Source organism: Mustela lutreola, chromosome 14, assembly GCF_030435805.1.
Source record: "Mustela lutreola isolate mMusLut2 chromosome 14, mMusLut2.pri, whole genome shotgun sequence".
In the NCBI taxonomy this organism is placed as follows: Eukaryota; Metazoa; Chordata; class Mammalia; order Carnivora; family Mustelidae; genus Mustela; species Mustela lutreola.
Window position 1 is genome coordinate 21039928 of NC_081303.1, and position 13754 is coordinate 21053681.

The 13754-nt window shown below is 35.0% G+C and overlaps 1 protein-coding gene across 2 annotated transcripts in view; it reads right to left on the reverse strand.

Annotated features, from left to right (window-relative positions):
• The window catches only part of TRMT1L (tRNA methyltransferase 1 like), a 54201-nt gene that overhangs the window by 33867 nt on the left and 6580 nt on the right, over positions 1-13754 (reverse strand). For both annotated transcript variants that reach the window (XM_059146283.1, XM_059146284.1), the window contains exons 4-9: positions 11122-11186; positions 9313-9442; positions 6708-6828; positions 5981-6060; positions 2613-2859; positions 2006-2218 (exon numbers count right to left, since the gene is read on the reverse strand). In XM_059146283.1, the coding sequence (XP_059002266.1) occupies positions 2006-2218; positions 2613-2859; positions 5981-6060; positions 6708-6828; positions 9313-9442; positions 11122-11186 (856 nt within the window). The remainder of the gene's footprint in view (positions 1-2005; positions 2219-2612; positions 2860-5980; positions 6061-6707; positions 6829-9312; positions 9443-11121; positions 11187-13754) is intronic.

The window sequence follows — 13754 nt, forward strand, 5'->3', positions numbered from 1 at the left end:
TTGTCCTCACCACCACCCTTCTTTCTTTTTATCTACTTTTTCTATAACAGCTCTTCCAAACAATGATTACTGAGGACTAACTACATGTAGGTTGGTATGTGCTGAAGGCTCAGTGAAAAATGAATAGGTGAAGTTTTTGCCACTATTAATTTTATAGACTTCTGGATTAAATTCTTTTTTTTTTTTTTTTTAAAGATTTTATTTATTTATTTGAAGGACAGAGATCACAAGTAGGCAGAGAGGCAGGCAGAAAGAGAGAGAGATAGGGAAGCAGGCTTCCTGCGGAGCAGGGAGCCCGATGCGGGGCTCGATCCCAGGACCCTGAGATCATGACCCGAGCCGAAGGCAGCAGCCCAAACCACTGAGCCACCCAGGCGCCCCTGGATTAAATTCTAATTGATATACCATTTATGTACTTAGTTTTCCCTCTGCAGTTATACATACTAAATTCAGTTCATGTGTATTAATTTCAATTTGTTGATATTACAATATAAACATTTCTAAGTATACACAATAGGTCCTTAGCATGTATACACACTGGATATCAGAGTTTTCCGATAATTAGGAATACTGGCAAAGGTATATGAAGCCTAATAATCTGTATTATGTTGAGGTAGGAACTTCATTCTAAATGTTGTGAACCCAATGTTGAGGCTAGTGAATGAACTGGCTGATCATGCATTAGCTATACTCTCAGGGTCAATTTATATAATATTGTACTATTCTTCAAGCATAATATTCTGAATAAAGTGGGTGCTCAAAAAAAAGGGGGGGCGTCTGGGTGGCTCAGTGGGTTAGGTCTCTGCCTTCAGCTCGGGTCATGATCACGGGGTCCTGGGATTGAGCCCCACATTGGGCTCTCTGCTTGGCGGGAGGCCTGCTTCCCTTCCTCTCTCTGCCTGCCTCTCTGCCTACTTGTGATCTCTGTCTGTCAAATAAATAAATAAAATCTTAAAAAAAAAAAAAGACTTTAACTCTTTAGAAATCCTGATGAAAAACAGAACTTTTTGTTTTATAGGTAAGATCATTTTGCAGAATCAAGTTTACAAACCATCACTTAAAATTTATGTTTATGTTTATTTTTGTTTTAGTTATCTCTACACCCAAAGCTTGAACTCAACAACTCTGAGATTAAGAGTTACATGCTCCATCGACTGAGCTAGCCAGGCACCCCATAAGCCATCATTTTATTCAAACTATGTAAAGAAAGGAGATGAAACAGACATAAAATGATTTTGGGGGCGCTGAGGTGGCTCAGTTGGTTGAGCTCCAACTTTCAATTCTGGCTCAGGTCAAGATCTCAGCGTCATGGGATTGGGCCCCGCATTGGGCTCCACACTTGGTGCAGAGTCTGCTTGAGATTTTTTTTTTCTCCCTGGGCTCTTCCCCCTGCTCGAATGCTCTCCCTAACACCTCTCTAAAACAAACAAACAAACAAATAAATAAAATCTTAAAAACAATAACAAATAAAATACCCCAAAATTTTTTGGGGCACCTAGGTGGCTAATCAGTTAAGTGTCTTACTCTTGATCTAAGCTTAGATCTCAATCTCAGGATCTTCAGTTCAAGCCCTGTGTTGGGAGCTCCATGCCCAGCACAGAGCCACTTAAAAATAAATAAATAAATAAATATAAAAACACCCCCTTCCCGATTTTTTGTAAATCTAAAAACAGCCTTTGCTTTTTCTTTTCATGGTGCTAGCCCCCATTTAACCTACATTGTTAAAAAAATAACTGATTTGAAGGTTTACTTTCATTTTTATCTCTTCTTCCGTAAACTACTTTATTTTAATAAAACTTTTAATTGGAGACTAAACTATTTTAGGGACAAAACTTTTAAATCAGATTATAAAAGAAACATAAGATTACCAAACAAATCAAGATTCTAGACATGAATACAGAATTTGGACTTCGTGCATGTTTTGAAAAATGCAACTGGCACTTTTTGTAATATTATCTCTATCATATAACCAAACATATGAGGTATGTTGTTGTCAGTCTGGTACCTTGCCACTGCAGCTACAACAATTCTGGCTGCTAGTTCCTTGTAATATTCAGTTCGGACAATATTACAGCCATAGTGACGCCGGGCAACATGCTGTGCCTTGGCATATAAAGAACTGATATCTGTAGAAGTCACTGATACAATGCCAAGGTTTCTTATATTTCTGAACGCAGAATCTAGATAGTTCACGGATGTTCCAAAAGGGTCTAGATGTCTAAAATGAGAAAGAATATAATTTATTTAAAATCATACTCGTAATCAAAATGATACCACTGTCATTAAGTCTAATGAAAAAATGCCATGGATTCAAAAGTACTTTACAAATCTGTTTTAAATATACAGTTCTGTTTTTAAATTAAGTAATAAAATGATCACATGATATATACATCACATATAAGAATGGATCAGGCTTATAGGAAAACTGTCATGCTTAGGAATTGTATTTCAAATGCTAGAAAATGTTCTTATTGAATTTTTTATGCCAACAAAAAAACCTATTAATGCAAATAAGTAAAAAACAATAGTCTTTTTATCCCCCTCCAAAACCTGGGCCAGTTTAGAAATTCATACACACACACACAAAGTAACACAAATTTTTTTGCACTTACATGAAATCAAAAGATCTCAGATGCATCAGTACATTGGCATCCATTTTGGTCACCTTAATATTACCAAGGTTTTCCTCTCCTTCAAGAATAGCATCACTCTCTTCCTTTTCCTTACTGTCCACCACCACTTTCAATTTGTTTAAATGGCAATTCTCCTGAATTAGTGTCACAGAGTTTTCATTCAAGTCATTAATTGTAACCTTAACTGCACTTCCAAGATGTTTTGCCCATTGTAGTCCCATTATCCCTTAGGAGAAATGTGAAGGAAAAGGAATTTTAAATTGTAGTAATTAAAGAACAGTATATAATAATAAATATTTTATAAAACCAAAACCATATTGTTTCAAAATCTTAATATTGTCATAAATAATTTTTTTTTTTACTTTCTCACTACAAACCCTCTGAATAAAAGTTACCATACACACACAAAATGTGTCTAACAGATTTTCATTAATACTTCTAAAACTTTTCCGAAACCCCCAGTCAAATAAAATAATCATGTTTGTTCTTTATTGGGGGGAACAGGTTTTCTTTTGTTAAAATTTCTTACAATGGAATGCTTTTTTCAAACAAAATCTTACAGAGAAACCCAACATACAATAAGAGTAAGGGCGGAGTTACTCAGCCTGGGGGATGGGAAGCTGAAAACTCCTCCTGCTGAAGTTTACCTAATGCACCAAATTACGAAAACAACTTTAGTGGACTAACATTTTTCACACACTGTACAACAGCATCATTGTGAATTAAACAGAACAACTTTGTACATGTAAGCAAATGATCAAGAATTCAGACCAAGAAAGCCTTTCCTCACAGGCTTTCTAGACCATACTGGATTAGTGCCACAAGCAACATCTGTTACAATATGGGAGAGGTGCCACAGGCCCAGACACTGTGTATTAGAAAACCCTCTATGGTCAATACTTTTAGTACATCTTCTTCACTCATATGTCTCATAAATGTAAATATTTAACATCCACTATGTGCCACGGTCTTTACAAATATTTTCAAGTTCTCATTATAAGCCTGTGATTAGTTCTAACATTCACATTTTAGAGATGGGGAAGCATGGAAACTGACTGCTATGAACTGATACAAGTTTACAAGGGAACATTACACGAAAGGACTGAAAAGCTCAGACATTAGCTTTGATGATCTCAGCTGAAAAAAGAATAGTTCATTGCAGCATTATTTATAATAGCCAAGACACAGAAACAACCTAAGTGTCCACAGATGGATGAAGAAATGTGACATATGCATACACACACTAGAAAATACTATTAAGCCATAAGAAAGAAGAAAATCTTGCCACTTGTGACATCATGGATGGACCACTGGAGGCACTATGTTAAGTGTAGTAAGTCAGAGAAAGACAAATACTGTATGATCTCACTTATATGTGGACTCTGAAAAAACCAAACTCATAGAAACAGATCAGATTTGTAGGTTGCCAGAAGTAGGGCAGGGGGAGGGTAGAGGGTGGAAGAATTGGATGAAGATGGTTAAGAGTCCAAAGAAGATAGACAGATGGCCAACAGACACATGAAAAGATGCTCAATATCACTAATCATGAGTAAAATGTAAATCAAAACAATGAGATATCACCCTTGCACCTACGAGAATGGCTAGAATCAAAAAGACAAGTGTTGGTGAGGATGCAAAGAAAAATGAACCCTCACTCACTGTTAGTGAGAGTGTAAATTGGTGCAGCCACTGTGGGAACCAGTATGGAGTTTCCTCAAAAAAATGAAAATAGAATTACCATATGATCCAGTAATTCTACTACTGGGTATTTACCCAAAGAAAATGAAAATAATTAAAAAAGATGCATGCTTCCCTGTGTTTACTGCAGCATTATTTACAATAGCTAAGATATAGAAGCAACTCAAGTATCTCCTGATAGATGAATAAAGAAGGAAGTACATATACACAATGGAACACTATTCAGCCATAAAAAAGAATGAGATCTTGGCCAACTGCAACAACATGGATGGACCTAGAGAGTATAATGCTAAGTGAAATAGACAGGGAAAGGCAAATACAATTTCACTCATATGTGGAATTTAAGAAACAAAATTAACAAAGAAGAGAAAAAAACAGATTCTTAAATACAGAGAACAAATTGGTGGTTGCCAGAAGGGAGGTGGGTTGGGGAATGGGTAAAATAGATTAAATGTAATTAAAAAAAAAAAAAAAAAGACAAAGAAAAAAGAATAAAGAAAAAGGGTTGGATAAGGGAAAATGCTGGTAATTAAATTTGGAAAAGTAGGTTGGGATCAGATTATGCAAGATATTAAATTGCTTTTAACCACTACTTTTCCAACAAAGAGGAACTTAAAAAGGAGAGCTAATTCCTGCTATCATCCTTTTGCTACAAACTTCCCCAGAATACAGTCCTATGACCTATAAGAAGAAAGACTTGAATTACGTTCAGGTGACTTCTTAGAAATTTTCTACCCTATTATCTTTTCTTTACTCTTAAGTTCTTTTGGGAAAAATGTTCTCAGTATTTAAAATTACCCCTCACCCCACAGCCTAATGACTAGGCAGTTTATTATATCACAAAAAAAGAGATAACCAAACATCAAGTATTTCCTGATTATAATGAACCAGTATTCTTGAAAAAAGAAAAAAAAATCCTATCTGAAACTGATCACACCTGAAAATCCAACTACCAATTAACAGAAATACAGGGGACAGAGGAACATGTTATACAAACCATGGAGATACCATTAGCAAAAATCTAGACTCTGGAAAAGTCTATAAGGCAAACAAGCTACATATCAACAAATGATTATCACACACAAACAAAATGATGGACGTGAATATAGATTAAAAAGAGATTTAGAAATATCAAACAATGAAATATATAGTCTTTATTTGAATCCCTGCTTGATTAAAAAAAAAAATCAGGTAATTGGGCATATTTAACATTTGATATTAAAACATTTGATATTGATTTAATTTTTTAAGATGTGATAATGGTATCATGGTTTTCTTTTTTAAAAATCCTTATCTTTCAGAGAACCAACTGAAATATTTACAGATCAAATGATGTATCACTGATTTGTATCAAAATAATGGGGATAAGGATGGTAGAAGGAGGTATGAGGGAAAAGTGCATGGGATACAGCCAAAAGAACAAGCACAAGTTGATAATTTTTGAAGTGAGTGATAGATAGCAAAGGACTCTATTATGGTCTACTTTTGTATATATTGGAAATTTTTCCACAATGAAAATATTTACTTTGAGTCTTTAATTTTTTATGCCAAAATATTCTGCCAGATAGAATACCCGTATACATTTTCTAAGAAAAAATACTGCATAAAGCTGATAATTAAAGTGGAGTTCCAAAAAAAACATTACTCACCAGTGGCTCCAAAGGCATCTAGACATTCCAAAGGTTTTCTTTCTTCAGCCAAAGCAGCCAATGTACAGAATATTAGTTGCCTAGAAAGTATAATAATCTGAAATAATTTTACTGTACCATGGCTTCATCACTGTAGATTTTATTTTATTGAAGAATAGTGAGATGGGGAGCCTGGGTGGCTCAGTCAGTTAAGCATCCGACTCTTGATTTCAGCTCAGGTCAGGATTTCAAGTTTGTGAGATCAGCCCCACACAGGGTTCAGAGCTGGGCATGAAGCCTGCTTAGGATTCTCTCTCCCTCTCTCTCTCTCTCTCTGCCTCTTCCCCCACCTCAGGCTCACACTCTCAAAAAAGAGAGAGAATTGGGGTTCCTATTTACTGTACAACCTGTTTTAAAGGAAGACCTAGTAATATATTCCCTACTTTAGTATAAGAAGTAAACATTTGTGAAATTAAACTATCAATCTAGTTGGGTTCTATAAACAAGCATTCACCATGAATAATGATTCCATAAATAAAACTTGCCCACAAAAGTACTATTTTACTCTCTGAGAAAAAAATTAGTTTGGTAGGATAAAAGAAAACAATCATTCTAAGAAAATACTAAAACAGATGACTCTCAATCTGTACCTAGTTTTAAATTTCACTGTATTAGAACATAAGATTAAGAGAAGGTACATTTGTTATAATTTGAAACATCCCATAATCCTTTTCCCAATTTATCTTACCGGTTTAGTTTCATTTTGGGATTAAAATAGGAATCTGTTTTTTGAGGTACAGAATAGTTAGGACAAACTTGTACATCTGTGTCTGCCTCTTTCAAAATTTCATTAGGTGGTTTTGCAGAAGCTAAAATGAAAAAAAAAAAAAAAGATTTCCAGTGAAATACAAAATAATTCTAAATATCCAAAACAATACACATTAAAAGAAATAACTTTTCATTTTAATATTTTGTTAATGTAACCAATTGAGTAAATAATGGAAAAAGAAAAACAACCCAAAACTGATTTATTCAGTACTGTCTCTAGGAAAGAGTAGCACTCAATTAAGTATTTGGGTAATTAAAGTTTATTAAGTCAAATCTTCCCTGCCTTGAACATCAAAATATCTGTATTATAACCCTAGCTAAGAACAATAAGCTTAAAATAAAACAAAATTTGGGGAAAAAAAATTCAGGACTCCTGGGTGGGTCAGTCAGTTTAAGCATTTGCCTCCAGCTTAGATCATGATCCTAGGGTCCTGGGATCGAGTTCCACATTGGGCTCCTCGCTCAGTGGGAGGTCTGCTTCTCCCTCTGCCTGCTGCTCCCTCTGCTTGTGCACTTTCTCTCTCTGACAAATCAATAAAATCTTAAAAAAAAATCCTAAAACGCCTTTATTGTTCATCAACCCCTATACTGTGTTTACATAGACTGGCTGCTAAATATATCTTACTGTGATATAATGGTTATAAAGTTAGTATCTCTGTTTCATTCCATAAGTCATCGTGGATGACAAAGAATCACTATACTTCCAGAACATGCTAGATTTCAGAACACTTTCTTATAACTACAACCGTAAAACACAAAATTATCTTTTTTTTTTTTAAAGATTTTATTTATTTATTTGACAGAGATCACAAGTAGGCAGAGAGGCAGGCAGAGAGAGAGGGGGAAGCAGGCTCCCCACCGAGCAGAGCCCGACGCGGGACTCGATCCCAGGACCCCGAGATCATGACCGGAGCCGAAGGCAGTGGCCTGACCCACTGAGCCACCCAGGCACCCAACACAAAATTATCTTAAATTGGGTATAAAGTAATGGGGAAAAAAAAGATTCTACATTTTGTATATATTAGAATCATTTAGCTATGAGCCCAAATGAAATACTGATGTATTTGTGTATGTATATTTTAGGAATGAGACATATATATTATGTGTGGGGGAAAAATAGTCTTTATTTTTGGCTTTTTCTTTTCTTTTTTTTAAAGATTTATTTATTTATTTGACAGAGATCACAAGTAGGCAGGGGCAGGCAGAGAGAGTGGGGGAAGCAGGCTCCCCGCTGAGCAGGGAGCCCCATGTGGGGCTTGAGACCAGGAGACCCTGAGATTATGATCCGAGCCAAAGGCAGAGGCTTAACCCACTGAACCACCCAGGCGCCCCTGTGTTTGGCTTTCTTGATAATATTAAAATCAGAATGTTAACTACATGGCAACCGTACTTCCCTTTTTACAATGCCAAATCATAGTTAACATTCCCTAGTGTTTTTTATATTCTTCTACACCCACCAAAGTGGCATGTGACTTATCTCACAAGATCAGCCTTTCTCAAACCAGTTTCTACCAGCAATTAAGCTCTACAGAAAATTATTTCAGTGACTATTTTTTCAATTCTTGAAAGAAAAGTACATAATAACCATTTTAGATGTATATGAGATAAATTAATTCATTACATACAATGGATGCCTTAGGGCATGAGGTCTTAATTCTTTTTTTTTTTTTTTTTTAAAGATTTTATTTATTTGTCAGAGAGAGATAGAGAGAGAAAACGCACATGCATGTGCAAGTAGGTGGAGGGGCAGGCAGAGGGAGAAGCAGGCTCCCTCCTGCGCAAGTTGCTCAATCTGGGACTCGATCCCAGGACCCTGAGATCACAACCCGAGCCAATGGCAGACACTTAACCAACTGAGCCCCAGGCATCCCATTAATTCTTAAGAAGGGCTGCCTCACTAATAAGCTATTAATAACCCGATATCACTTCAGGATAATAAATGGTCTTTATATAACTCCTTTTTCCAGTGTTTTCAACAGTAAGTATAATATAGCTATCTATAATCTTCTGTTAAGATACCTATATTTAGGAGTGCCTGGGTGGCTCAGTCAGTTAGGTGGCTCACTTTGGTTTGGGTCATGGTTCCACTGTTTTGGGATCACGCCCCACATCAGGCTCCCTGCTTGCTGGAGAGCCTGCTTCTCTCTCTCCCTCTGCCTGTCAGCTCTGCCTACTTGTGCTCGCTCAAGCTCTCTGTCAAATAAATAAACAAAATCTTAAAAAAAAAAAAATATATATATATATATATATATAAATACACACACACACATATATATATATGTATATTTACTTTGGCATCAATCACTTTTTCTACCCACATTAAATATATTTGTTAAACTGAGGACAGTTAAATGTTGTTGGGAGCCTCACAGAAAGAAAATGAAACGTAAGGTAATGGATTAATAGTTAACTAAATGTTTTGGTTAAGTCCTTGTATTTTATCTCCCCGCTGTCTGAAAAGAATAACTCGATCATTGTTTAAGGATTTACTTATCAACACATGTTAATGAGATTGCTCAACTTACCAGCAATATACCTGGATTTCGTCTCTCCTTTATTCACATGTCGCCTTACATGTCCCAGCATATCGGTTCTTCTGGTGATTGTTGCTGAACAAATGATACAATGATAATGGGCGCCCAGTTTACTGGATATCTATCAAACAGAGTATTTAATTTAAATGTACAATGAAAGACAATGAAATAGAAGTTTATTAAGATTGCAAATTGAAGTATGTTAGTGTGTCACGAGTTTAATGATGTAGAAGACAGTATTAATATTGCCATGGGACTTCAAAGGGATCTTTACTTCCTTCTCTACATTTATGTTTGCTTTTTACTTACTTTATAATAGACCACAACTTTGTTTTTCCCATTCATTCTAGTCAGCATATAACTGTACCCTATTTTCTATAAGTAGCACTTATAAAAATGGCATAAAATTAGCAGAACTGTATTAGTAGGTGAGTAACAATTGTTCTCCAGGAAAATAAAGTCCTGATTTATACTGTTTGCAGCTTTCTGTGGTATGTGTACTCTACCACGGCCAATGCCAAGCTACAATTGTGACAGATTTCAAGCTACTGATGTGAAATCACTGAATGTGAGTTTGGGAAAAGATGTGTAATATCCTACTAGAGAGCATGGCCTCCATGCAGATATAATAAATATAATATATAATATAAATATATAATGTATTATATATATGTTATACATATATATGTATATGGCGCCGACAATAGTAAAATAGGTAATAGGAAATAATGAGACTGGAGTACTCATTACATTTGTTTATAATATAATTTATTCACTTTAAAATTTATACAATTTAATTTTTAATGATGGCCATGTTTAACAACCAACTTTCAATATTTCTAGAAATATGGGCTAGTTTCGGCATACCACTGAATGCTAGGAATGTAATAAAAAGACTAATGGTCCAAGTAAAAAATTTTCATTTTGTAATTTTTCATTTAGCTGAAAATAAAGAGATTATTCCAATGGCTTTTTTCTACTTTTGATACCTTTTACCCTTTTACCCTTAGAACTTCTACCTCCTACCTCCTTAGAGCTTCTACCTCTTTGGGATCAAACAGCAAGTAAAGAACAGGTGAAAACATTACACATTGGTACTGTTGTCATCCCATTCAAAATGTCCTGGATAGGGTTGATGGACCAACCATTGTCCTGACCCCTGCTTAAGAAATGTTTGTTTTTTTTCTCCCCAGCACTTTACTCTTTTTAGTGGCCCGAAAAAAAATTAATAATGAGGACTTCTTAAGCGAATATGCATCCAGGATAGTACTACTAAAAACTATTTTGTAATTTGTATTCCCCAAAAGTTAAATGTATCCTAAAAAGGGACATTAGCACTTTTAAACAATTATTAAGATTTCAGAAAGTTTCTTAATTCTGTCCTTTGACAGATTAAAAGAGCACAGAGAAGGTAAATATGAATTGACATACTGATATTTAACTGAATCACAGAAATTGAAGGCTTTTATCCCATAATCAATTTATTTTAAAAGAAGAATATTACTTTTTATTTAAATTCTCCATTCCAAAATTAGTAAATAGGTTAACTTTTGTTCTGAAACCACAAGAGAAAAATTTATCTGAATAAAATTAAAAACTGAAAAATGAAAAGTTCAATACAGTAACTCTTTTTTTCATATAATTCATATTTTTTTCCTACCAGGATAATCTGAAAGCACTCAGACACAAAATCTTAAAGTAAACCTCATTGTCAAATGTGCCCATAGCCTTAAAGCCAGGCAAAAATTCTGCTTTCTTTAAAGAGGGCTAAATTTAAAAATAAATCTCACATCTGATTACCTGTTCTCCAATAATGTTTGGTTTCACTGGTCGACAAGGTAAGTGACAGATGCACATCCTGTAACCTAAAGTGAAGAATCGCTGGTTGTCATATCAGTTCATTAAATATTCAAGTACCATTAAAAATTATTAGCAAATTTTATTTTATAAGAATAACTGGGATTCTTATTTATAAGGTCATAGTTTATTTGAATGAGACTTAGTTTTCTATATTTTTTATATAACACATAGTACAAAAACAAATGTATGATATCCAGGTTTGAATTCTGGTTCTGCCAAGACTATGTGTTACCTTGATTGGTCATTTAGCTTCTTTGGGACTCAATTTTATCATCTATTCTCTGACATTGTGACTTTTTATTAGGCTTCGCCTTCTTTGCCTCATAATACAGCTGCCGCTACATAGCCTCTTCTTCGTGAGAAGGCACTTAGCTCTCTCCCATCCTTCTTAACCTTCTTCATGCATCCTCTTCCCTCTCTTCCACTCTAAAGAACAGATTTTTCTATAGGCTTAATGGCTACATGACTTTCCCCCCTCATTTTCTTGGTAACTTTAATGCCTTTTATGGTTGCAACTATCTCCCCTGGGGGAAGGAATTCCAAATTCTAGGTCTAGTTACCAACTCCTTTCTGAGGACCAGATCTCTCCTTCTGATTGCCGGCTGAGGATGTACGACTGGGTTATCCGGTCAGTATTTCAAAATCTGTCAAGGACTAAGGTGTCCAGCTCCTTTCTTCTCATACCTTGCATCGAATTGTTTCTCTTACTTGTACATACGGAAGTATCCCAGGATGCAGTAACTTCTTTTTTCTCCACTGATATGTACTCCTATGGCTATCCCACCTCATCCATGGCTTTAAATACCATTTATATTCTGACAATTCCCAAATGTGTATCTCTAGCCCCAACCTTTCCCCAAACTCAAAATTCTTATCTAGACTTGACATCTCCAGGAGATGCATCTAAACGTTCGCATGCCTAAATCTGCAGGCTTGGCCTTTTCCCCCCATACCTGGTCCTCAAGCAGTCTTCTCTGCTCAGTAAAGGATACCACCATTCCTACAGCTGTTCAAGTCTCAGGCTCACGCATTCTTGGCTATTTTCCCCTCACATCTTACTTCTACTCCTTCGGCAGGTCTTGTTGCTTCTACCTTAAACATATTTGCAAACTACTTTGAGACCTGCTTGCTAAAACAAAACCTGTGATACTCGCCACGTACCAGATCATCACCATGTGAAAAAAATCCAACAACTTAATGTACTTAAGAAAGTAAAGAAATGCCATGAGCCATTTAAGAGATGGGAATAATAGGGAAGACAAAGACTAACCTAAAGGTTAAACAATGACTTAAATAAAGAATACAAAAAGAACTTTTTAACTAAAATGAGACCATTCTTTTTTGATAAAAAGACATGATTTACGTACATTCTTAAAAATAATTAAACAGGGGGTGGGAGGTTGGGGTACCAGATGGTGGGTATTATAGAGGGCACAGATTGCATGGAGCACTGGGTGTGGTGCAAAAATAATGAACACTGTTATGCTGAAAATAAATAAAAAATAAATTAAAAAAAATTAAACATAAAGGACAGGATGGCCTCTAATTTAGTCTCTAATTCCCTTTTCTCTAAGTGACTAGTCATAACCTTTTACCAATAATACTAAGAAAATTCTTTCCTGGGATTAAAACTCCAGATAACCACATTTAGCAACACCTATGCTCACAAATTCATATACAAGTATGCATATGTTTAAGATGGATATTTAGGGCTTTGAGGGTAGAGTTTTTTTTATCCATATGAAGCATCATAAACTCTCCTCTCAACATGTGTGTTGACACATGCAATAGCAGTTTTTCATGGAAATCCTTCCAAATAAGCTAGTATAGATCTAATATATACTCTTTACAATGGTGGCATAAGAATTTATGGTATGTATACACCATATTACAGTCAACCAACCCGTTTTTATTTTAGTTTCAAGTTTTTGTCATTAAGTATATGCTGCAGTGAATATTCTTGTACATTTATCCTTATTAATTGATTCTTTTACTCCCAAAAGAGGGAGTACCTGGTCGAGAGGTATGTGAATTTTTAAATTTAAAAAACATTGCCAGATCTCTTTCCAAAAACGCTGTACTAATTCACATAAGTCACTCTAAGAATAATTCATTATATCTAAAAAGTCTTTTAACTTGGTGAGATCTCATTTTTTGTCCTTTAATTTTATTCTTTATGAGACCTCTTATTCAGTCCCCCAAATTATATCATTTTTGTCACTACTGTAATTGGTATCTTTTTTATAATTTTCATTTATCTAGAGTAGAGAAAGACTACGATTTTAAATATTTATCTTATATCCCACTACTTTTTTAAAAATCCCACTACTCTTTTCAACTCTAATCTTTTTAAGCCATCAGCAGAAAAAAAGATATTGTCTTCTTTCCCAATATTCACACTATATATTTTTTGTTTTGCATTCACTACACTTTCAAAATTATGTGTCAGATGGTAGTTGTTCTAACATAAAAGAAAAAGTATTAACTTTTTAAAACACAATTCAAAAAGTTATAGGGACCCCAGGGCCAAGCAAAATACCAGTATAGAACAGATGCTTAATAAATGTTTGCTA